General features: G+C 46.8%; 1 protein-coding gene across 1 annotated transcript in view; it reads left to right on the top strand.

Annotated features, from left to right (window-relative positions):
- The window catches only part of LOC149441250 (uncharacterized), a 66,426-nt gene extending 40,857 nt beyond the window's left edge, over positions 1–25,569 (top strand). Inside the window, exons 4-6 of the mRNA XM_089657568.1 lie at positions 12,886–13,046; positions 15,602–15,800; positions 24,026–25,569. Of these exons, the coding sequence (XP_089513694.1) occupies positions 12,886–13,046; positions 15,602–15,800; positions 24,026–25,153 (1,488 nt within the window). The 3' untranslated portion in view covers positions 25,154–25,569. The remainder of the gene's footprint in view (positions 1–12,885; positions 13,047–15,601; positions 15,801–24,025) is intronic.
- Positions 25,570–26,714: the final 1,145 nt, after the last annotated feature.

Genomic DNA, 26,714 nt, shown 5'->3' with positions numbered 1-26,714 from the left:
TTCCAGACTCACTGCATCCGGCTGTTTTCTCCAATTTCTCTGAGGATTGCAGTGATCTATCGGCCTCCTGGACCCGTGTCCCGCTTTTTTGATGATTTCTGCGCCTGGATACCCTACTTTCTTTCCTCTGAACTACAAACTATCATTCTCAGAGATTTTATCATCCCTATTAATGTCAACAACCCGGCTACATCCCAACTCTTCAACATAACCTCATCTTTTGCATTAGCACAATGTATACAGTCCTCCACTCACTCTGATGGGAATACATTGGACCTTGTTTTCTCCCATCTTTGCACTCCCTACAACCTCACAAACACCCCCTTTCCTCTCTCTGATCACAATCTCATCACCTTCACAGTCTCCTCGTCTTCAAACACCTATCCCTCCAAGCAGCCAACAATTACCCGCAGAAACCTTCACAACTTGAACCCGGCTCCTTTCCACTCTGCAACTGACCAACTCTATGACAGAATCTCTCCCCTGTCCTGCCCTGACCTGGCCACTGCTGTCTACAACAGTTCACTGTCATCCACATTAGACTCACTTGCTCCTCTAACAACACGAAGCATCAGGCCCCGACCATTACATCCGTGGCAGACTGACCACACCAAAAATCTTAGGAGACATAGTCATGCGCTGGAGCAATTGTGGTGTAAAACCAAATCCCAGCAAGCATTCACCCGATATAAATCTGCTTTCTTCACATACAATTCCTCCCTCCATGCTGCCAAACAAACCTACTTTGTCACTTTCATCAATACCTTGTCATCTAGTCCTCGTCGTCTCTTCTCTACTTTTAACTCTCTACTTTCTCCACCCCCACCTCCACCCAGTACCTCATTCACTGCTCACAAGATGGCAAATCATTTCAAAAACAAGATTGACACAATTCGTAGGGGCATCACCACTGCAGAGACATCCATCCCACTTAGCATACCTTATACTAAACCTCCCTCAACACTTTCCTCTTTTGACCTCGCTACTACTGAAGAGGTCACTAAGATGTTCTCAGAAGTAATGTACAAAATAGAGTATATAGTGCAGGGGTCAGGAGTATGTAATGTACAACATGGAGTATATAGTGCAGGGGTAAGGAGAATGTAACGTACATCAGAGTATCAAGTGCAGGGGTCAGGAGTATGTAATGTACAGCGTAGAGTATATAGTGCAGGGGTCAGGAGTATGTAATGTACAACATAGACTATATAGTGCAGGGGTCAGGAGTATGTAATGTACAGCGTAGAGTATATAGTGCAGGGGTCAGGAGTATGTAATGTACAACATAGACTATATAGTGCAGGGGTCAGGAGTATGTAATGTACAACATAGAGTATATAGTGCAGGGGACATAATATTGGTATTCAGCAATCAGTGGAAGCTTAAATGTTTACTGTAGACAAGTTGCAGAGATCCCACACCGCTGCCTCCCATCTCCTGAGACTGCACTCAGTGACTTGGGTCTGAGACTATACAGACATATCCCTCCACCCGGCACAGCCAGCAGACAAAAGAACAAGTAGCCCTGGGAGACTTGTTCTATCAGAGATTTTACTAGACCCGGGCATGGGGCAGAATACCAAAAGCACACACCCCAGGTGCCTAGGTCAAGTAATGTCTATGGTGAAAATGAACATTTTGCTGCCAGTTCAGCCTCAGAACCTCCATAAATCCAGTCCAGATACATAAATTGTGTCTGCAGCACAGAGAAGGAAGATTATCCGAGAGAAATCCAGGAATACAGGACGGGGAACACAGCTCAGGAAAGTGACCAGGGGATTACAGGCTGATATCATCCAGTCCCTGCCCTACTCTGGACCAATCAGTGAGCAGTATGGGTGGAGGAATGGATTTAGTGTTCATGACCCACCTGTGCTGATCTCTGTAGGAGTGTCCTGCTCTATAATTAGCCTCATTATTCCATCCTCCTCCATAGACTGCTGATCATCCCTCACATACGCCTCTTCTTCTTCTGCTTTAACCTCAAATTCTATATCGATTGGATCTCCACTCTAAATCAAGGAAATGAGAGAAAATATCATCTGTAAAATATAAGGTCACATAAAAGAACTCCAAACATTGTCTTCATGAGTCCATGTTCTAGATGCTCCATCCCACCAACCTTGTAATGGTGAGGGATGGTGTGACCTTCCTGTGTGGAATCCCGGGAATACAGAGGATGGGGACATCTCTCTGGTGGGTTCCTGGTATTAGGTGGCTCCATCATATCCTTGTGTCCTTCTGAAAACTCCTCCATCACTCCATACTCCTCATCCTCCTCTTTATACTCTTCTTTAACATCAATATTATCATCCCCGAGGATTCCACTCTGAAAGATATAATAAAACATTCATTGTAACAAACATGCTGTGTATAAATCACAACTACCAATAATTGTCATCATTACCTGATGATGGTGAGGGATGGTGTGACCTTCCTGTGTGGAATCCCGGGAATACAGTGGATGGGGACATCTCTCTGGTGGGTTCCTGTAGCTGGATGTCTCCACCATGGTGTCCTGGTACAGATCTTTGTGTTCTTCTAGAAGCTCTGACTCCTCCATCCCCCCATCCTCATCCTCCTCCTCTTTTATCTCTTCTTTAAGCTCAACTTTAGGATCTCTCAGGTTTCCACTCTGAATATATAATAAAAATGATATCAATGGTAACAATGCAGATAATGTACAGATCCTAATGATACTATCAGTGATTGTTCCTCATCTACCTGATGATGGTGAGGGATGGTGTGACCTTCCTGTGTGGAATCCCGGGAATACAGAGGACGGGGACATCTCTCTGGTGGGTTCCCATGACTGGATCCATCTGTAGGAAACACACACACTGACTGAATCCATTGTTTCTATGTGTTTATCAGATGATGGGGGATCTAGGTGGATCCTCCGTACTGCTCTCTCCTTTACAATAAAGTCTCCTCTTACCCGGTGATGTGAGGGGCGGCTGATTGTCCATCATGACGTCCTTGTAGAGATCCTTGTGTCCTTCTAAATACTCCCACTCCTCCATGGAGAAATAGACAGTGACACCCTGACACCTTATAGGAACCTGACACACACAATGATACAGTCACCATCCAGACACATCCCTTGTCTGTTACTGGAGAATGTCCCAGAATTCCCGGCACCGCTCACCTCTCCTGTCAGCAGCTCAGTGATCTCTCTGGTGACTTCTAGAATCTTCTTCTTCTTTCTCTCTTCTATCAGGGAGGGAGGTGGAGGCAATGTGATGTCATATGATCTCCAGACTTCACAGGAGGAAAACTCTACATCTGAACACAAAGAGTCACATCAAATGATATTCCCAGAATCCTCCTCACCTCTCTATTCAGGTCTCCATTTTATTAAAGCCCCACTTCAGGCTGAGGTATAATTCCCCCCCACAGGACCCCCACACTACGCAGGGTATAGGCTTGTTGCAGCATTCTGATGTCATTACATACAACGCAGGACCAACAGTCCCACTTTACATGTGAGGATACCAAGGGGCCCCACATCCTAAGAGCATCAGAAAAATGTCAGATGAAGGGACATCGAGAGGAGGAGCTGTGAGGTCAGTGTGATGTCATAGGATTCTCTGACTCTGAATGGAGGGACATTGGGGGGAGGAGGAGCTGTGAGGTCAGTGTGATGTCATAGGATTCTGACTCTGGATGGAGGGACATTGGGAGGAGGAGCTGTGAGGTCAGTGTGATGTCATAGGACATATAGACTCTGGTAGGGTGGACATTTGGATGGGGAGATTTGAGGGGTCCTCTATATGGGGCTCCCATACAAACCAAATCCTAGTTCCTGGGTGCGTCCTACCTCTCCTAAACTGAAGAGTGAACTTTGACCTTTACCATCCAGAAATCTGTGGAAGTAAGCTGTCATGTGATCAGGTGACGTGCGGAGGAACGGAGTGTAAATAGCGGACAATTGTCTCCAGAGCCCCTAATGGTGGGGATGGATTTGGCGGTGTGCTGGTGCCAAGTTTCCTCCCCCCAGGGTCACTGCAGGTGTGGAGAAAAGCTGTGTAAGAGGATATGGAGGAGAGATGAGGAGGAGATCCAGGAATCAGGAGAAAGGTCAGGGCAAGCAACAGACGAGCGCATCCAAGAGACCAAGCCGGGGTCACTACACAGAAAATCAATCCAAGGAAACAACAGGCAGGACGAGGAATAGCAAGAAGGAGCTGAGAGACAAATGAGAATATTGCTCAGCCAATGGGAGATGATCTCAGCATGACTTCCATCATGAAGGAGATGAGGGGGAGGGGAGGAAGTCACTGAAGGTGACCATAGATCCATGGAAATTCAGCTGGTTCAGCAGGGATCGCTCACATTTCCATCCATGTGTGGCCACTGCCGGATAAAAGCCACTCCCCCAGCGGCTGCAGCCAATAGCTTCAGTGCTGATCTGTGTATTCTGAGAGCGGAGGAGTCCCCCCATTGTCAGAATACAAGAGTGAAGCGGGGAGGATTCCCCCATCCACCTCCAATGTGTGGATGGGGAATCACTTCAGTTTTTATGGTCATCCCGCTGGCTGAACGATAAAACTGAACCATGTAGGCCAGCTTTGGGAGCAAATATATTATCACCAACTCCTCCCCCTGAAGGGGTTCATCTACATATTACCTCCTCTGCTGTCAGATCCAGGAATGTCGACTCTGCTTCCTCATTCATGTAACGTCCTGTCTGTACCTGACATCACTTCCTGTCTGTCTTCCATAGAGACTTCCTTTCTGGGTAGAAGTGAGATCCCCACCTTGTGGAGCTCAGAGGAACTGCAGCCCCGAGAAGCGTCTGGTAGTGTGACCCCGGCCTTGTGCTGGGTGTGTATGGACTGTAGATCCTTATAGAGGGGTCACCTCCACTCCCACCAAGGGGGACAGAAATATATGACTGCTCGGGGGAGGGATTTTGGCCCCTTTGATTCTGCAGTAAAATAATTGCAGATTTAGTCCTGTAGAACATCTGGTATATGGATACAAAGCCCCCCAGCCCAGAGTAAAGGGTGGAAATGGCTCCTGATCCCCAGATTTGGGCCATAACATCATCACTATCCCCACCCCTTCCCATATATTGCGGATGATAGGTCAGGGAGTTGTCATTCAGTGAGTTGTGTTGTCACATTTGGTCATCAGATTTGTTTTTTTTTCGGTGATCATTATACTTCATGCTAGACATTGATCTACATCATGGGACTTTTTTTTTACAGTCTATATTTTTTGTGATTGAGTAGGATCCCTCCCCTTTGCTGGCCAGCATGCTCACATAAGGGTCTGGTATAGAATGTTGGCAGGACCTTCAGGAACATAGTGCAGATAGTCTCTGTAAGGTGACCATAGACATGGAGGACACCAGCAATGGTTGGGATGTAACATACCCTGTAAAGGTGGCTTGATATGACAGATATTCCTGGAATTCAATGTTCAGTATTACAGATACAGTGTTCTCTTCATTTAGTGGTCAGTAGAAGACAAATGGTCACAACTTATAAATCTGAATAGTTGGCTCTGGAGTGGAGCCTGAAGATTGGAGAGATGAACACCTAGATGGCAATAATGATCTGACATCCCTGTAGACATAGATACACATGAATGATCTTTCACCTCGCTGGCCAAAAGGAGTTGAGCACCGACATGGGTCAGGCACCACCCTGTGAGGATGTACCAGAGCTAACCAGGAAAGCCAGTAAGAGCCAATGGGTTATCTGGTACTAGAGATGGCCATTCTGGGGGAGGGTGCCACGACAGAATGGACACTTGCAGTCACTGAAAAGAAAAAAAAGAGACAAAGTGGGAGGCTGCAAAGAACAGAGCAGCTGCCCCGTGTCCATCCCTGTGGTAAGGGAAACCCCAAGAGTCTCCAGGAAGTACTTTAGCTATAACCAATAACATACTAGAGATGAGAAAAGGTTCTTTCAGGACTTTGAACACCAGTGCAAGCTGCTGGAAGTACCTCCCATGAACTGGACCTGTCATGTGGTAGGGCTGCTAGATGAAGGGGACATTAAGGCCCATCACATGATGGATCCCCTAAAGAAATGCAGCTATGAGTACATAAAAAGGGCAGGGATGGAAGCGGTATCACAGTCTTATTGGGCCCAGTTTTAGACTACCCCTCACCTCCCAGAGACCCCTTTCAAAATATTCTCGCATAAACTGTCTTTAGCGTTTCACTGATCACTGACAGGGGAGAAAGGGACCTCCCCTGAGGAAATTATTCACATGATCCAGAAGGAGAAGTTCTTGTTCATGTCCCCCTGAGCTCCAACAGTGGGTGTGTGAAAGGAAACCCATCACCCTAGAGGAAGCAACAGCCTTAGCAGATGAGGCCCTCATGATTAATCCTCAATGGAAGAAGACAGCTGCTGAGGTACCCCGAGTTCCCAGGATTCCCAGCCCCACATTTGTGCCCTCTATGCCTCCCCACTGCTGGATGACAATCCAGTTCCCCCTCAGCAGGCCCCCAGGCCTACTATAGAGAGACTCTGCTTTGGCTGCCCTGCTAAGAAACCTCTCCCAAGTCGGTGCACTGTGGATATGTACCAAGCTTCTGAGGAAATGCCACTCCTACCCCAGCCCTCTGGGTCACCGTTAGACAGCACACACTACAGATGTGGACAACCCAGGCATCTCCAGGCTAGATGCCCAAGGAACTTCCACCCTCCTCAGACTCAAAACACTTGCACTGATCCCTGTGTAGTGCTGGTGCCAGGAGGAGAGAGCCTTTCACCATCTCAAAGTGAATGGATGCCTCCAACAACAACCAGCACCCTTCTAGGAGTCTACAGAGTCCAGCCACTTACCCCAAGCTACCCTGAGATAAGACAGCAGCAGTTACAGGAGGTCTGCATAGATGGACGAAAAGTCATTGGTTTCCGTGATACATGCACCTTACTGACCATCGTTGATCGCTGTCTGGTGAATCTGATTGGATGGATTTTCTATTGAACTAGTGGGGGAGGGTGCCATGAGAAATCACCCAAAGGCCTTTTTTCTTCTGGATTATGAACTTTGTTCTGCTGGGGTTATGGCAGGACTTCCTGCCTACATTCTCCTAGGGAATGACCTGAGAGAACATAATTGTCAGTTTCTAGGGAGTGTGATCCAGAGCCATTCTCTGGGAGTAGAGAACAAATCTAAGACAGGCTTGATGCAAATTCATCAAGGATCTACCCCATTAACTATGTAAAGACTTGGGTCAATCCCACCAACGCCCCAAGGTTTCAGAGGAGGATCTCTTGGTTTGCAAAACAGGTGGAGACATAAAGGAAGAGCACCCCATCCCAGATGCTGTAAATGGAGACAGCGGGGTCACAAACAAACTAACTGTCCCAAGAGTTGTAGAGAAATGTCTGACTCCACAGCTGCAGTTTGGTGGAGTGGTAATGTAAGTAGATCAAACTATCCACCCAGCACTTCAAATGTGTCCCTAAGCCAACCACTTCCATACCCCAATGTGATGTCCTGCTAGAATGAGTTTTAACATTCATGTGGCCCTCAGTTTAAAAGCTTAACTCCTTGTCTACCTGGATCCCTGCCCTGTGCTTGACTCAACCCACTTGTCTGCCCAGTGCCCTGTCCTGTGCTGGACTCAACCACTGGTCTGCCCGGATTCTGGCCCTGTCTGCTGGAGTTGACCCTTGCTACATCCTACCCTGGTCTGCCTGGATCCCTGCCTTATGTGCTGGACTTACACGCTGCTATGTTGTACTTTGGTCTGTCTGGATCCCTGCCGTGTGGGTTGGGTACATTCTCCTTGCCATACCATCTGGTGTAGTGGTTCTCCATTTTGCTTGGCTATCCTACTTGGACTATCTGTTTGGTATTACATTGTTACCAGGTAGACTATTTTTGGATGAGGATGTGTGGCCCTATGCACTAATTAATAAATATAAAATGTCACCTTTATTAGGATTTTTACAAAAAATGTATATACTGAACTATATTTCATTCAAAACCTTATAAACTGGAATGCACTGCACTACAATCTCATAACTGACTTCTTTATAATTATTATTCAGTAGACCCATCCCTTGCATCCAAATGGGTGTCAGCACCAAGCCAAGTTAGATTACATAGTATTTTTGGATGACACTGTTGTGGCTAAAACAATTGTGGTTTGATCATATACCTATCAGGTAGAATGCATATACTCTCCAGTAAAGAAATGATGTTCCCCCAGGAAAGAACTCAATAGGTTATATGATCTATCTCACTACAGATATGTAATACGGATACACTCCCATGTACCTCTCAATACCAGCCTCTAATGGACAAACCCCATACATCACCATATCCAGTCTAAAATACCACACTATCTTGAGGAATGCAAAGAATGCACAAACATGCACACTGCAGACCACTCCAAAAAAGGGGAGTAAGTACCATGTGCATTCAGAAAGTTCTCCCAAATGACCCACCAAAAAAAGGAAAGAATTCTGTTTCGCTCCAACTACAGAGCTTCGTCAAAAGTATGGAGAATTAAAATCAGATCAGGTAGTGGTAAGAAGCTGTGCTCAATATCACAGCAAGAAATGGCACCTATTGTTTGTTTTATCCCTATATATAGAAGTATTGGCCATCAAAATGGCCGCTACATGCGTGACATTGTGATATCACAGCATACGTTCGTTATAATGCATGTGCTGTCAGGGCAGGAGCTGAGGAACGGACAGGCAGGCCTAAACAATGTAACGCACTGGCTGACGACAACCACCACCCACAGACCGAAGTCCCTCAGGGTGCGGAGTCTAAGTCCCAGGCTGCCCTTCACCAGGGCCCCTGATGGTGGGGATGGACTTGACGCAGCCAGGAACCAGGTCGCGGCCCCCGAGACACCTCAGTTGCGGTAATGGCCGCCGCCAATGGCATGTAGCTGGTAGAAAAGACAATAGAGTAGTCAGACAGGCCGGGTCAACAACAACGGGATAAAATGGTACAGGAGAGCAGACGAGAATCACAGGTCACAACCCGGGTTCAGCAATAGAGGGTCAGAACAAAGGAGAACACAAAGAATAGTCGAGTCACAAGCCGAGTCAGATTCCAGGAGAGTCACGAGAGTCAGAACAGAGTAATAGCAACAGAAAGACACAAGACACAAGTGCAAAGAGCATGTGCGGACCACAGGCTTATATGTCATTAGCCACACCCCTCTGGGGGATGGACCTCAGAGACCTGAAGGCATAAAGGATTCCCACCATGCTCAGCAGAAATCCAAGATGGATGCCAGCACATGGAGTAACATAACCCCTGGGAAAAGGTAGGACCTTGACATGCGCATTGTCATGACTTCTAAACTTCCGTTCATGTTCAATTCATCATAGGTCACCATCTTGAGGATGAAAAACAACATTACAATAATCTGGGAGGCAATGTATTCTGCTGTTCCACTCCACAAATGTCCCATGGACACAGCATTAATACCTCACTATTTGAGAACCTTGTTTATAGTTCATACCAATATATAGCATTTTATGGGGTCAATTCAAACAAAACACCAGAGTCCCTCATCAGTCCTAATAAAGGTTACATTTTATATGTATTATTGGCTAATTGGTGTGTAGGGACACATACCCTAGCCCAGTATAGAGTTTTTGATTGCCAAATATGATGATTTATGATGAATGCACTGTCCTGTCATCATCTGAGGAGGCCACACGGATGGTGAGCTGTGAAGCTGCATGCATAAGTGACACTATCCTCTAGTGTTCCACGCTATGTGGAATCATGAACAGGGCACTTGAGGCAGAACAGCGGGAAGAAGAGGAAGATGTCCTGTCCTCTCAAGGCCCCCTTTATGCAGAAAACACAGAAGGAGGAGGAAGTGGAGGAGGATTGCAGCAGCATGGAAGTAGAGGATCACATAGAACAGTCTTCAAGGGATGCTTTTCAGTCCCCAGAAACCCAGCCTGGAGTAGTACATGTCTGGGAGGAGGTAGTTCCTGACAGTGTCATCCTCAGTCACACAGAGGACTCAGAATCTCCTGCCTCCTCAAACTTAAGCTGCATGGGCTCCCTGATTCTGCAAAACCTGTGTAAGAACCTGAGGATTCGTGATATCAAGGAGAGGGATCAATACTGGTTGGCAACCCTTCTTGATCCACGTTACAAGGGTAAAGGTGCAGAGCTCATCCAGTCTTCCCAGAGGGAGCAGAGGATGAAACATCCTGAGGATGCCTTGAAATTGTGCAACACCTTTCCAGACACTGGGAGGTTACTATTTCCTGGACAACGTGTTTCTGAGGCTTTGTCTGTCAAATGAAGAACGGTGGAGAAGGTGGCCAGATTACTGATTAAACAGTTCTTTAGTCCTCAGCACCCAGGGCTGTTAGGTTTAAGCACCCATCGGCAGTGTCTGCATCATATAGTGCAGGATTATCTAGGGGTAAGAACAGACTTGGAGACCTTTCCAACTGAGCATCCACTGGGTTACTGGGTCTTGGGGATGGATCATTGGCCAGAACTTGCTCAATATGCCATCAAGCTACTGGCCTGTCCTGCATCCAGCGTGCTTTCCGAATGGACATTCAGTGCTGCTGGAGGTTTTGTGATGGATAAAAGAGTGCGTCTGTCCACAGACTCCGTTGACCAGCTGACATTTATCAACATGAATCAGTCCTGGATCAACAGCAACTATCTTGTCCCTAATGCTGATGTAACTGATTACATTTGTTAGGGATCTGGGATCCCTTGAAGACTGCCTATGCTGCCTATCCTATTCCTCAATCCGGATTTTTCTAGCTTCCAACAATTTTTTTGGTTTAGGGCACCACCAACACCCAAGGCCCAATTTTTTGGCACCTGTTTTACACATGCAAGTCATTTCATTTTTTTTTACCATGTATCTATAATTGTTAGAAGTTTTTAACTGTAGGGCCCATTCCTGCACCCAGCATTAGTAACTGTGAGGGGATACAGTGTTCAGGCACCATCAACATCCAAGGCCCATTTTTTCTACACCTGGATGACAGGTGCATATAATTAGAATTTTTCAAGCCGGGTCCAAACCTGCACTTATCAAGAATAACTCTGAAGGGTTACGGTGCGAGTCCTGCTGCAGCAGGTTCTATACATTGTACAGATGTGGAACTTTGCAGGTAGTTTAAGGGGACCCCCAAGACATGATATTTCAATTAATATTTTTTTTTTTTTTTACTTTAAGCAATGAAAAATGACTGCCCCTTTATAAATGGTACTATTAGAATTTTTTTTCCACTGATTCATCTCCCTCAGAGCAGTACCCGGGTTCCTATACCACTTTTACTGGCAATACATAGCATATAAGCCTTCAAAATGGGCACTTTTGAATTTGCAAGTTCAAGTCCCATAGACTTGCATTAGGTTCAATGTTCGGTGCAGAGAGCACACAGAGCAGATCACACAAAACCCAACATATGGGGGTGTATTGGGGAATGTGAGGGCACAGTACAGATAACAAAACAAAGCACAAGAAAATAGTCCACCAGGTAGCAATGTAATACCACATAGATAGTCCATGTAGGATGGCCAAGCAAAATGGAGAACCGGTACACCAGGCCACCAGCCCAAGGGGAATGTACCCAGTCCACAGGGCAGGGATCCGGATAGACCAGAGTACAGCATAGCGGTGGGTAAGTCCATTACACAAGGCAGGGATCCAGGCGGACCAGGGCAGGATGTAGCAAGGGTAAAATCCAGCAGACAGGGCAGGTATCTGGGCAGACAAGTGGTTGAGTCCAGCACAGGACAGGGATCTGGGCTGACAAGGAGCTAAGTCAGCACAGGTCAGGGAACTGGGCAGGAAAGTGGGGTGATTCAAGCACAGGGCAGAGACCAGGGCAGCATGGTATGGCACATCAAGGGTACAGGCTGGCACACTGTGCAGCAATTGGATCCAGCAAGTACTTTGTTCAGAGTCCAAGACCGCAGTCAAGTCACAATGAGGGATGAGCAGCAATAGACAAAGCACTGGTTCATGGACTCATCAGTCAACAGTGGCTCCAACTTAGGAAGTCCAGGCAGTGTGGCAAGGAACAGGAGGTCTGGTGGGCAGAGGTTTTTCATATGCACATCACGGGTTCTCAGAAGGCTGTGTGTCCTGGCCGCAACATCCGAACCACACAGACAGAAGTTGCCAGAAGAGCATCTCAACAACTCTGTGCACCAGGTAACCTCTTTCTAGGAAGACATGCAGCCCTCAGTCCTGTGTGTCCATCACAGAAGTAAACTCAGGAACATCTGACCTTTTCTGCCAGCATAGGGTTATTATATTGTCCTTTGAATTCAGCCAAGCCTTAAGCATCCAAACCTGCTGCCGGCACATCTGGCTTTATCCAGCTACAGGACACAATGCTGTCTGTGCTTCAACAAACAAAAAAATGATATTTCTGCCCTCCACTACAACCCCTGCCCCTTCCAAACATGTACCAGCAAGATGCCTCAACATGCCTCTGCAAGGTACATGTCCCAGTTCATCAGCAAAACTACAAAAGTATCCATGGGATGGCTTTTCATCTGAGGGCCACATGGTTATTAAAGCTCTTTCCAGCAGGACATCACTTTGGGGTATGGAAATGGTTGACTGACGGACACACTTGAAGTGCTGGGAGGATAATTTGATCCACTAACAGTATCTCTACAGCAAACTGGAGCTGTAAAGTTGGACATCTCCCTACAACTCTTGGGACAGATAGCCTGCATGTGACCCCGCTGTCTCCATCTACAGCATCAAGTCTGGGGTGCTCTTCCTGTATGTCTCCACCTGTTTTCCAAACCAAGAGATCCTCTCCTAAACCTTGGGGTGTTGGTGGGATTGACCTGAACCTTTACATAGTTAACTGGGTAGATCCTTGATGAATTTGCATCTTGCATCAAGCCTGTTACAGATTTGTGCTCTACTCCTAGAGAGTGGATCTGGGTCACACTCCCAGGAGAATGTCAGCAGAATGTCCTGCCGTTACCCCAACAGAAGAAATTCACCACACAGGGATCAATGATGGTCAGGAAAGCACCTGTATCACAGAAACCAATGACTTTTTGTACATCTATGTCTATGCAGAGCTTCTGTAACTGCTGCCGTAGCTTGGGGCAAGACTCCATAGACTCCTAGAAGGGCACCGATTGTTGTTGGAAGCATCCATTCACTTTGATATGGTGAAAGACTCTTTCCTGCTGGCACCAGCGCTACACTGGGATCAGTGCAAGTGTTTTAAGTCTGGGGAGGGAGGACATTCCTCTGGCATCTAGCCTGGTGATGCCTAGGTTGTTCCCATCCATAGTGTGGGCAGTCCAAGGGTCATCAGAGGGCTTGGTTTGGAATGGCATTTCCTCAGAAGCATTGTACATATCCACATAGTGCACCGGCTTGGGAGACGTGGGCCCAAGAGTATTTTTCTTAGCAGGGCAGTTGGCCTGGTAGTGCCGGTTTGTCCACAGCCAAAGCAGAATCTTTCTATAGTAGGCCCGGGGGCCTGCTGTAGGGGAACTGTATCATCTGTTAAAGGCAGCTGTTCTGTCCTTTGAAGCATCCCACTCTGTCTGTTTTGTGTCTTTTTCAGTGACTGCAAGTTTCCTTTCTGTCATGACACCCTCCCCCAGAATGGCCATCTCTAGCACCAGATAACCCCTGGGCTCTTATTGGCTTTCCTGGGTAGCTCTGGTACATCCTCCCAGGGTGGTGCCTGACCCATGTCGGTGCTCAACTCCTGTTGGCCAGCTTCCTCCAGTGTCTAGACCAGCTGTTTTTTAGTAAGTCCCTTGTAGCTGAGACCCAACTCTCCAGACTTTTTTTGTAGGCTGGGACATCTATCCATGATGTGCAGATTCTTGTCACCCATCTCCAGTGCTCTCATCCCACTGCTGCCAACCAGTTTGTGATGAACTAGGAGTGCAGAGAGAAAGCAAATTGAGGTATATCACACAAAACCCAACATGTGGGTGTTTATTGGGGAACATGAGGGCAGAGTAGGGATAACAAGACATACCAAAACAAAATAGTCCTCTGGGTAGCAATGTAATACCACACAGAAAGTCCACATAGGATGGTCCAGTAAATTGAGGAACTGGTACACCAGGCTACAAGATGGTACGGCAAGGGGAATGTACCCAGCCCAATGGCTGAGCGATAAAGACCTCCGGCAGCTGTTCATTGCAGTGTGAACCAGGCCTTAGAATTTTGGAACTGTCCCCCTCCTTACTTCAATCTTCATGTTTTTTTCTTTGATTCTACACAAGTCCTTGGATCTCCAGATAGTCAAGCTCTGCTGTTACAAAGCCTGATATTTCCAGCCTTATGGTGTCAGTGGGCATACTGGATTGACTGTTGCAGCCAAAAAGGTTTTGAGAGACCAAAGTGTCTTGGCCTTTTGTTGTTTCTGCTCTTTTGAAGGCTAGGAATTCTAAATTAGGAAGACTTCCCGCAGGTCTTTACAATCATATTTAGCGTTTTGTTGACCTAAGAGGTTTCCTCCTTGTTTTGGTCCGTGTCTTGGTTTCCTTCTTGGGGTGGGGGGTTAATGTGTGCCTGGCCTTGTGTATAATCAAGAGTCAGATTTCAGCCTTGGCAGTCTCTTCTTTCAGGGGCTGATTGCATTACACTTTCTAGTTGCATGCGTTGGTACTAGATGTCATGCATGTTGTTCCTCCAGTCAGCCTGTCATTGTTTCTATGGGATCTCTTTCTGTTTTTACAGAATTCTTTGTTTGAGCTCATTCAGGACCTTCCTTTTGTTCCCTTTGTTCATTGACAAAGATGGCTTTTTTACCTTAGCTTTTTTTGTTTTGTAACCTAAAGGGGTTTGTACCTTTTCATCTCAGCCAGGACAGCGTATTACCTCCCTTTACCCTCATCTCAGCCGGGACAGCGTATTACCTTCCTTTACCCTCATCTCAGCCAGGACAGCGTATTACCTCCCTTTACCCTCATCTCAGCCGGGACAGCGTATTACCTTCCTTTACCCTCATCTCAGCCAGGACAGCGTATTACCTTCCTTTACCCTCATCTCAGCCGGGACAGCGTATTACCTTCCTTTACCCTCATCTCAGCCAGGACAGCGTATTACCTCCCTTTACCCTCATCTCAGCCGGGACAGCGTATTACCTCCCTTTACCCTCATCTCAGCCGGGACAGCGTATTACCTTCCTTTACCCTCATCTCAGCCGGGACAGAGTATTACCTTCCTTTACCCTCATCTCAGCCAGGACAGCGTATTACCTCCCTTTACCCTCATCTCAGCCGTGACAGAGTATTACCTTCCTTTACCCTCATCTCAGCCGGGACAGCGTATTACCTTCCTTTACCCTCATCTCAGCCGGGACAGCGTATTACCTTCCTTTACCCTCAGCCGGGACAGCGTATTACCTCCCTTTACCCTCATCTCAGCCGGGACAGCGTATTACCTTCCTTTACCCTCATCTCAGCCGGGACAGCGTATTACCTTCCTTTACCCTCATCTCAGCCAGGACAGTGTATTACCTCCCTTTACCCTCATCTCAGCCGGGACAGCGTATTACCTTCCTTTACCCTCATCTCAGCCGGGACAGTGTATTACCTCCCTTTGCCCTCAGGCTCAGTAACTGGGGGAATAGGTTTTTATCACGTTGGGTATTTGTTTGTCTATCAGGTTACCTGTAGTTGACAATCACAATTTGGCGACAGGATTTCTCTTTGTGGCTCCTGAGGACCTAATAGAAGGATCCCGCAGCTTCCATGTCTATGTTTATTCCCTGAATTTGTCGGCTTGTTGCTCCAGTTTCCAGTATGAAAGGACAGGTTCCCCCTTTATAAGGGATGACACTACCTACCTTCAGTGTATCATGTTGGTGAAGCCTCTACCTGGTCTTCGGTGCACTCTTTATGATGTTACCAGGTGGATGTTGGAGTCACTAAGGACTCTTCCCTTTGGACACATTGGTTTTTGCAGGCTGCTGCATGAGGTTCTTTCCTATTTCTGGTTGTTTTTGGGACCTGTTGGCTTGTTGTCCTCCCCTCATGTTCTAGGTGGGACATCCCTGTTAGTAAGGAATGTAAAAGATGTTCTGTGTCCTGTGATGTGTGACAAAGAAAATGATCATTTTTGGTTTACCTGTAAAATCCATTTCTTGGAGTCCCTCAGGAATCCCAGAGATCCGTCCCCTCCTGTTATGGACTATGGCTTGCTACAAACCTTTCCTATGTCGGAGATCTGCTCTACAAGGGGACGTCCTGTCTATTGTTGGCCAATGTCCGATCACCTGTAGGTGGGCATAACAGTGTTAGGAAGGATTTATAAAGATGCTTCGTGTCCTGTGATGTATTCCAAGAAATGGATTTTACAGATCATTGATACCATTTGTTACTAAGAGACAGGAATTGTTCATTGCTGAAGGAGCCCCTAGAAACCTTTGGAGGACCCTTGGCTGAGAAAGGCTGGACTAGGCAGTCACATATCTCTGCCCCCCTTGGTGGAAGTGGAGGTGACCCCTCTATAAGGATCTACAGTCCATACACACCCAGCACAAGGCCGGGGTCACACTACCAGACGCTTCTCGGGGCTGCAGTTCCTCTGAGCTCCACAAGGTGAGGATCTCACTTCTACCCAGACAGGAAGTCTATATGGAAGACAGACAGGAAGTGATGTCAGGTACAGACAGGAAGTGATGTCAGGTACAGACAGGAAGCATATCAGAGACGTTGCTGGAAGATGAAGCAGAGGAGGTAGAAAGATGTTATTTCCTATTTACACCCAGTAACCCCCCGTCATGTCTGTCCTCTTCCTCCATAGTCATGTCCGCCCTCTTACTCCATAGTCATGTCCGTCCTCTTACTCCATAGTCATGTCTGTCCTCTTACTCCATAGTCATGTCCGTCCTCTTCCTCCATAGTCATGTCCGACCTCTTCCTCCATAGTCACGTCCGTCCTCTTCCTCCATAGTCACGTCCGTCCTCTTCCTCCATAGTCATGTCCGTCCTCTTCCTCCATAGTCACTGTGACATCTTTTATCTCCAGCAGATGATACACACATATATAGTGTGGGAACCCAGATGAACCCCTTCAGGGGCAGAACATTCCCCCACTTCCGGGGCCGGAACATTCTCCTCATTGTGGAGAGGTGTCACCTTCTCACCTCATCAGTCTATACTAATGGATTTTATGACTTTAGTTAGAGGCGGGGGATGGGGGGATATTTAGGGGGATTGGAATATCTATGTCTTTGTTTCATAAGATTCAAATAGGAAGAAAGAGAGAAAAATGTCATTTGTAGTAAATGTCCTGAACACAATGTATACAGTCCTCCACTCACTCTGATGGGAATACATTAGACCTTGTTTTCTCCCATCTTTGCACTCCCTACAACCTCACAAACACCCCCTTTCCTCTCTCTGATCACAATCTCATCACCTTCACAGTATCCTCGTCTTCAAACACCTATCCCTCCAAGCAGCAAACAATTACCTGCAGAAACCTTCACAACTTGAACCCGGCTCCTGTCCACTCTGCAACTGACCAACTCTATGACAGAATCTCTCCCCTGTCCTGCCCTGACCTGGCCACTGCTGTCTACAACAGTTCACTGTCACCCACACTGGACTCACTTGTTCCTCTAACAACACGAAGTATCAGGCCCCGACCATTACAACCTTGGCAGACTGACCACACCAGACATCTTAAGTGACATAGTCGTGCGCTGGAGTGATTGTGGTGTAAAACCAAATCTCAGCAAGCATTCACCCGATATAAATCTGCTTTCTTCACAAACAATTCCTTCCTCCATGCTGCCAAACAAGACGACTTTGTCACTCTTATTAATACCTTGTCATCCAGTCCTCGTCGTCTCCCCTCCACTTTTAACTCTCTACTTTCTCCACCTCCACCCAGTACCAGCACATTGACCCCCACTCAGCACCTCACTCACTGCTGATGAGATTACAAATAATTTCAAAAACAAGATTGATACAATTCGTAGGGACATCACCACTGCACAGACATCCATCCCACGTAGCATACCTTATACTAAACCTCCCTCAACCTTTTCCTCTTCTGACCTCTCTACTACTGAAGAGGTCACTAAGGTTTTCTCAGAAGCCCGTCTCACTACCTGCCCCCTGGATCCTGTCCCCTCACAACCTCTACGGTCACCTTCTTCTTCCATCCTATACTCCCTCACTCACATCTTCAATCTTTCCCTCTCTACTGGTGCCTTCCCCTCCCCTCTAAAGCATGTGCATATAACTCCCATACTTAAAAAGCCCTCCCTGGACTCCACCAACCGGAACAACTTAAGACCCATCTCCCTGCTGCCATTTACCTGTAAACTCTTAGAACGCTTAGTCTACAATTGACTGAGCTCCTCCTTCATTGACAACAACCTTCTTCACCCTTTACAGTCTGGCTTTCACTCACTACACTCCACTGAAACTGCCCTACTAAACCTCACTAATGATCTACTACAGTAACTGCTAAAACCAATGGCCACTGCTCAGTACTCATCCCAACCAATGGCCACTACTCTGTACTCCTCCCAACCAATGGTCACTACTTTGTACTCATCCCAGCCGATGGCCACTACTCCATACTCATCCCAACCAATGGTCACTACTCTGTACTCATCCCAACCAATGGCCACTACTCTGTACTCATCCCAACCAATGGCCACTACTCCGTACTCATCCCAACCAATGGCCACTACTCCGTACTCATCCCAACCAATGGCCACTACTCAGTACTCATCCCAACCAATGGCCACTACTCCGTACTCTTCCCAACCAATGGTCACTAATCCGTACTCATCCCAACCAATGGCCACTACTCCGTACTCATCCCAACCAATGGTCACTACTCCGTACTCATCCCAACCAATGGTCACTACTCCGTACTCATCCCAACCAATGGCCAATACTCCGTACTCATCCCAACCAATGACCACTACTCCGTACTCATCCCAACCAATGGCCACTACTCCGTACTCATCCCAACCAATGGCCACTACTCCGTACTCATCCCAACCAATGGCCACTACTCCGTACTCATCCCAACCAATGACCACTACTCCGTACTCATCCCAACCAATGGCCACTACTCCGTACTCATCCCAACCAATGGCCACTACTCCGTACTCCTCCCGCCAATGGCCACTACTCCGTACTCATCCCAACCAATGACCACTACTCCGTACTCATCCCAAACAATGGCCACTAATCCGTACTCATCCCAACCAATGGTCACTACTTTGTACTCTTACTGCTTGAGTTCTCTGTGGCTTTTGATACCGTTGACCATCCCCTCCTCAAAAAACTCCACTCTCTTGGCCTCTGAGACTCTGCTCTCTTCTGGTTCTCCTCCTACCTATCACAGCGCTTCTTCAGCATTACCTATAACTCTGGCTCCTCCTCTCTACTCCCTCTCTCTGTAGGGTTCCTTCAAGGTTTTGTCCTTGGACCCCTTCTCTTCTCCATCTACACCTCCTCCTTTGGTCACTTAAAAAACTCCCACGGCTTTAAGCATTATCTCTATGCTGATGACACACAAATCTATCTTTCTAACCCTCACCTCACCCCTTCAGTCTCCTCCTCACCTCACCCCTTCAGTCTCCTCCTCACCTCACCCCTTCAGTCTCCTCTCACATTACTAACCTACTAAGTGACATATCGGCATGGATGTCACTCCACTTTCTCAAACTCAATCTTTCAAAAACTGAGGTCTTAGTATTCCCCCCATCCCATGCCCCCTCCTGACTTCTCCATTAAGATCAATAGCACAATCATCAGTTCCTCCCCTCATGCCAGGGTACTAGGTGTAATCCTAGACTCCCATCTGTCCTTTCAGCCCCAAATCCAGTCACTGTCCAAATCTTGTAGACTTCACCTCCACAACATCTCCAAGATACGCCCGTTCCTAACCTCGGAAACCACTAAACAACGTATTCACTCCCTTGTTATATCTCACCTTGACTATTGTAACTCCCTCCTCATTGGCCGACCTCATCGCAGGCTATCCCCTCTTCAGTCTATCATGAATGCAGACTCATCCACCTTACTAACCGTTCTGTATCTGCAACCCCCCTCTGCCAATCCCTCCACTGGTCTCCACTCAGTGTCCTCCACCCCTCTCTGCCAATCCCTCCACCAGCTTCCCATTGCTCAATGGCTAAAATTCAAAACATTAACAGTAACATATAAAGCCGTTTATAACTCCGCCCCAAATTACATCACCAATCTTGTCTCTAAATATTACCCAAACCATACTCTCCACTCCTCGCATGACATCCTGCTCTCTAGCTCCTTTGTCTCCTCCTCCCATGCTCACCTCTAGAACTTCTCCAGAGCTTCCCCATCCTCTGGAACTCTTTACCCCATTTTATCAGACTATCGCCTACTCTGCTCAATTTTAGGTGATCTCTGAAAACCTCTCTCTTCAGGGAAGCCTATCCTGCCCTCAGCTAATAATGGAATCTTCTACTCTTCCTACCAGTCCATCCCCCACAGTTACTACCTTTTGTACCACTAGCCCCTCCCTCCTAGATTGTAAGCTCCCAGGATAAGGCCCCTCCTATCCCTCTTGTATTGATCTGTATTGTTGCTGTATTGTCTCCCGTTATATTGTAAAGTGCTGAGCAAACTGTTGGCGCCATAAATCCTGTATAATAATAATAATGTCCTGAAAGCATATTTCTCCATAATGATCCCAGTCACAGATATTCATCCTAAAATGTGATTAGTAAAGTCTCCGGAGTACATGAAGATCTGAGAAATATGATGTGTCCTGGCAAAGCCCAAAGACAAACTCCATCTTTCATGTTTGGAGAGGTGGTATGCATCTGGGAGCAATGTACAGAAACATCACAGAGGGCCCCCCAAAGCTCCTCCTCCCAATGTCCCTCCATCCAGAGTCAGAGAATCCTATGACATCACACTGACCTCACAGCTCCTCCTCCCAATGTCCCTCCATCCAGAGTCAGAGTCCTATGACATCACACTGACCTCACAGCTCCTCCTCCCAATATCCCTCCATCCAGAGTCAGAGAATCCTATGACATCACACTGACCTCACAGCTCTTCCTCCCAATGTCCCTCCATCCAGAGTCAGAGAATCCTATGACATCACACTGACCTCACAGCTCCTCCTCCCCAATGTCCATGCACAGTCAGAGAATCCTACGAAATCACACTGACCTCACAGCTCCTCCTCCCAATGTCCCTCCATTCGGAGTCAGAGAATCCTATGACATCACACTGACCTCACAGCTCCTCCTCCCAATGTCCCTCCATCTGATTTTTCCTGATGCTCTTAGGATGTGGGGGTCCCTTGGTATCCTCACATGTAAAGTGGGACTGTTGGTCCTGCGTTGTATGTAATGACATCAGAATGCTGCAACAAGCCTATACCCTGCATAGTGTGGGGGTCCTGTGGGGGGGAATTATACCTCAGCCTGAAGTGGGGCTTTAATAAAATGGAGACCTGAATGGGGAGGTGAGGAGGATTCTGGGAATATCATTTGATGTGACTATTTGTGTTCAGATGTAGAGTTTTCCTCCTGTGAAGTCTGGAGATCATATGACATCACATTGCCTCCACCTCCCTCCCTGATAAAAGAGAGAAAGAAGAAGAAGATTCTAGAAGTCACCAGAGAGATCACTGAGCTGCTGACAGGAGAGGTGAGCGGTGCCGGGAATTCTGGGACATTCTCCAGTAACAGACAAGGGATGTGTCTGGATGGTGACTGTATCATTGTGTGTGTCAGGTTCCTATAAGGTGTCAGGGTGTCACTGTCTATTTCTCCATGGAGGAGTGGGAGTATTTAGAAGGACACAAGGATCTCTACAAGGACGTCATGATGGACAATCAGCCGCCCCTCACATCACCGGGTAAGAGGAGACTTTATTGTAAAGGAGAGAGCAGTACGGAGGATCCACCTAGATCCCCCATCATCTGATAAACACATAGAAACAATGGATTCAGTCAGTGTGTGTGTTTCCTACAGATGGATCCAGTCATGGGAACCCACCAGAGAGATGTCCCCGTCCTCTGTATTCCCGGGATTCCACACAGGAAGGTCACACCATCCCTCACCATCATCAGGTAGATGATGACAATTATTGGTAGTTGTGATTTATACACAGCATGTTTGTTACAATGAATGTTTTATTATATCTTTCAGAGTGGAATCCTCGGGGATGATAATATTGATGTTAAAGAAGAGTATAAAGAGGAGGATGAGGAGTATGGAGTGATGGAGGAGTTTTCAGAAGGACACAAGGATATGATGGAGCCACCTAATACCAGGAACCCTCCACAGAGATGTCCCCATCCTCTGTATTCCCGGGATTCCACACAGGAAGGTCACACCATCCCTCACCATTACAAGGTTGGTGGGATGGAGTATCTAGAACATGGACTCATGAAGACAATGTGTGGAGTTCCTTCATGTGACCTTATATTTTACAGATGATATTTTCTCTCATTTCCTTGATTTAGAGTGGAGATCCAATCGATATAGAATTTGAGGTGAAAGCAGAAGAAGAAGAGGCGTATGTGAGGGATGATCAGCAGTCTATGGAGGAGGATGGAATAACGGGGACATTTATAGAGGAGGACACTCCTACAGAGATCAGCACAGGTGGGTCATGAACACTAAATCCATTCCTCCACCCATACTGCTCACTGATTGGTCCAGAGTAGGGCGGGGACTGGGTGATATCAGCCTGTAATCCCCTGGTCACTTTCCTGAGCTGTGTTCCCCGTCCTGTATTCCTGGATTTCTCTCGGATAATCTTCCTTCTCTGTGCTGCAGACACAATTTATGTATCTAGACTGGATTTATGGAGGTTCTGGGGTTCAGCTGGCAGCAAAATGTTCATTTTCACCATAAGTGTTATTAGACCTAGGCACCTGATATAAGTGTCTATGGTCTCCTTCCCCATGCCCGGGTCTAGTAAGATCTCAGGCAGAACATTTCTCCCAGGGTTCCTTGCTCTGTGGTCTGCTGGCTGTGCCAGGTGGAGGGATATGTCTGTAGTGTCTCAGACCCAAGTCACTGAGTGCAGTCTCAGGAGATGGGAGGCAGCGGTGTGGGATCTCTGCAACTTGTCTACAGTAAACATTTAATCTTCCACTGATTACTGAATACCAATATTATGAGTCCTGACCCTTAAACTGTATAATTTATATTGTACATTACATACTCCTGACCCCTGCACTATATACTCTATGTTGTACATTACATACTCCTGACTCTTACACTATATACTCTATGTTGTACATTACATACTCCTGACCCCTGCACTATATACTCTATGTTGTACATTACATCCTCCTGACCCCTGCACTATATACTCTCTGTTGTACATTATACACTCCTGACCCCTGCACTATATACTCTGTTGTACATTATACACTCCTGACCCCTGCACTATATACTCTATGTTGTACATTACATACTCCTGACCCCTGCACTATATACTTTATGTTGTACATTACATAGTCCTGACTTCTCTCCCCCCTCCCCCCACTGCTATATATACACATAATATGGATTCTCTTTTGTTACACCCATTTCCTCCCAGCTGGACATTTTATATCGGATGATGTGATTGGAGCACAGACTTTTTACATGGTGATAATAATGTGATAACATCCTCCAACTTTGGACCCTTAAACAGAAAGTGATAATGAGGGAGGAGTCAATACCCCAATGATGGTGGTCTTCAGGATCAGTCCAGTCTTCATCTTGGTTGTTCTCCCCCATCCTCACTCTCTGACCTCTGGTGGGGCTCAGCCCCGCTGTTCTTCATGACTAAATCATGGAGTAAATAAGGAAGTGCAGTACTTGTGTTGGGAAGATGGCGATGAGTGATAGAGGGGGTGGGGACCCTCGTCCTATAATCCCCTCATCACTGTCCCTCCTATAAAAGACAGTTCTGGTTGTTTCCTCACTCTCTGACTAAGGTCCATGAATAAAGAAATGACCTGGTAGGAGATCAGAGGAGCCATTTCCTAGTTCCCTTGAGGGGGGAATTGTAAGCTCCTCAGAGACCAAGCTGCCTGATGTGGGCGGAGTCCTTGTTTGGGGGAACCAATCAGCTCCTGTCTAGTAATCCTCTTTGTCTTTGTATTTTAGTCCATGGCCGGGAGATGAGGAAAACCTCCAAGGATTGTCTCACTTTGTCTCCAGACTGGAAAGTAGAAGATGAGGACATCACACAGTATAGTCCAGGAGAAAACCCGGCTCCCTCCAATGTCCATCCAGCACCACCCAGTGTAGATGGACCATCGGATTCCTCGTATCCTGAGGAACTTCAGACTGTGCGGGACCGGGCCGGCCTTCCAACAGGGAAGAGGTTCTCCTGTCCTGAGTGCGGGAAATGTTTCCGTTGTAAATTCCATCTTGATGAACATAACAGATCTCACTCAGGTGAAAAACCATATTCCTGTCCTGAGTGCGGGAAGAGTTTACGTTATAAATGCAGTCTTAATAGGCATAAAAGATCTCACATGGAGGAGAAGCCGCACTCCTGTCCTGAGTGCGGGAAATGTTTTTCATTGAAATCCATTCTTTCCAAACATCAGAGATCTCACATGGGGGAGAAGCCATATTCCTGTCCTGAGTGCGGGAAATGTTTTTCAAAGAAGTCCAATCTTTCCAAACATCAGAGATCTCACACGGGGGAGAAGCCGTATTCCTGCTCTGAGTGCGGGGAATTTTTTTCATTGATGTCCAGTTTTTACAGACATCAGAGATCTCACATGGGGGAGAAGCCGTATTCCTGTTCTGAGTGTGGGAAATGTTTTTCACAGCGTTCACATGTTTGCACACATCAGAGATTTCACACGGGAGAGAAGCCGTTTTCCTGTCCTGTGTGTGGGAAATGCTTTTCACGGAAGTCCCATCTTTCCAGACATCATAGATCTCACACAGGGGAGAAACCGTATTCCTGTCCTGAGTGTGGGAAATGTTTTTCACAGAGTTCACATGTTTGCACACATCAGAGATCTCACATGGAGGAAAAGCCGTATTCCTGTCCTGAGTGTGGGAAATGTTTTTCAGACAAGTCCCATCTTTCCAGACATCAGAGATCTCACACGGGGGAGAAGCCGTATTCCTGTCCTGAGTGCGGGAAATGTTTTTTACAGAAGTCCGATCTTTCCAGACATCAGAGATCTCACACGGGGCAGAAGCCACTTTCCTGTGCTGAGTGAGGGAAATGTTCCGCACTGAAGTCCTGTCTTCCTGTACATCAGGGGTCCCACACAACCCTGGAGGTGTATTAGTGCCTTGAGTGCGGGAAATGTCTTCTAGATGAAGGTTGCTGGACATCCCAGCTCTCATGTGGGGAAGAAGCACACCCTGATATACACCTCAGATATACTCCATGGCTGATCTTCATCATGGAAGAAACAGTTCATAAGGAGATCAGAGGTCCCCAAAGACATGGATGAAGTGTGGGACCGGGTTGGCCATTGATGGCAGGAGAAGAATAAAAATGGGGTCCTGACCTAGAGCACTGGGCTGACTTCTCATTGGGGTGCAGCCTATATACTAGAGATGGTTTGCACCTTCATGGAAGGGGGTCTGCTGTGCTGGGGGAGGGGTTTATGGGAAGGCTGGAGGAGTATATAAACTAGGATGGAGGGGGGAGAGAGAATTTGATTATACTTATTGGGGGGTGGAATGGGGAATGATGGGGGAGGGCTATGGCAGATGGGAAGAAGGTTCCCATGTTACAAACAACCAGTGGAATTGGTACCATTTGTATGAAAATAAAAAATACACAAAATCCTTGTGAGCAAGGTGTCAGTGAATGGACGAGGTGTCGGTGAATGAACAAGGCATCGGTGAATGGACGAGGCGTTGGTGTCGGTGAATGAACAAGGCGTCAGTAAATGAACAAGGTGTCGGTGAATGGACAAGGTGTCGGTGAATGAACAAGGTGTCGGTGAATGGACAAGGTGTCGGTGAATGAACAAGGTGTCGGTGAATGAACAAGGTATCGGTGAACAAGGGTGGATAGATAGACCCGGAACTTGAAGAAATTCCCCACCAAGGCATCAAAGGTTGTGCGGCTCTAAACAAGGCTGGGGAAGCCCCACCAATACTGGAAAGTGAAACAAAAAGCGCACCAACCTTGTGCATTACCTCAGTAAAATGTGATTTTATTGGATGTGAAAATCTCCTCACAGAGAAGTATAAGAAGCGTGTAAAGTCCTTAGTGAGACTTGACCAATCAGAGACCAGCGCGAGTCTAAACACGAGGGAAGGTTCTCAGAGTCGACGCGTTTCGAGTCCCTTCTTCATCAGAGCTGACTTGGCAATGACAGCCCTCTTCAATATATAACAAAATAAATCCGTGACTCCTAAACTAAATCCCACCAAAAAGTCACACTTTCTCCCCAGAAAGTACAATATAATAAATTACCTTTTTCTGTAAAATTCAAATACAATAAAAATAATTACAAATGATCACCAAATACAATCATAAAATGTCCAATTCAAATGTGTCCAACAAAATCCAAAAGTCCAAATTGCAGACTTCCATCCAGTAAGAAGGATAATAATCCTAATTGTTCCACCAAAAACCTCAAAACAAAGAAATAAACGATATAGTGCATTCCCCTTATATACATAAATCCTCTAATTCCTGCAAATCACAAACATTCAAAATGTGCAAAAACACAAAAAATCTCTATATATATAATACAGAAATTGTGAGCACTCCGACCATTCCACCACTGTGTGCGCTCCGTGACCGTTCCAACACTG

This window comes from Staurois parvus, unplaced genomic scaffold, assembly GCF_062004578.1.
Source record: "Staurois parvus isolate SC_StPar_1 unplaced genomic scaffold, SC_StPar_1.0 ptg001010l, whole genome shotgun sequence".
Classification (NCBI taxonomy): domain Eukaryota; kingdom Metazoa; phylum Chordata; class Amphibia; order Anura; family Ranidae; genus Staurois; species Staurois parvus.
The sequence above is the reverse complement of the archived record's forward strand: the minus strand, read 5'-3'. Positions and strand labels throughout refer to the sequence as shown.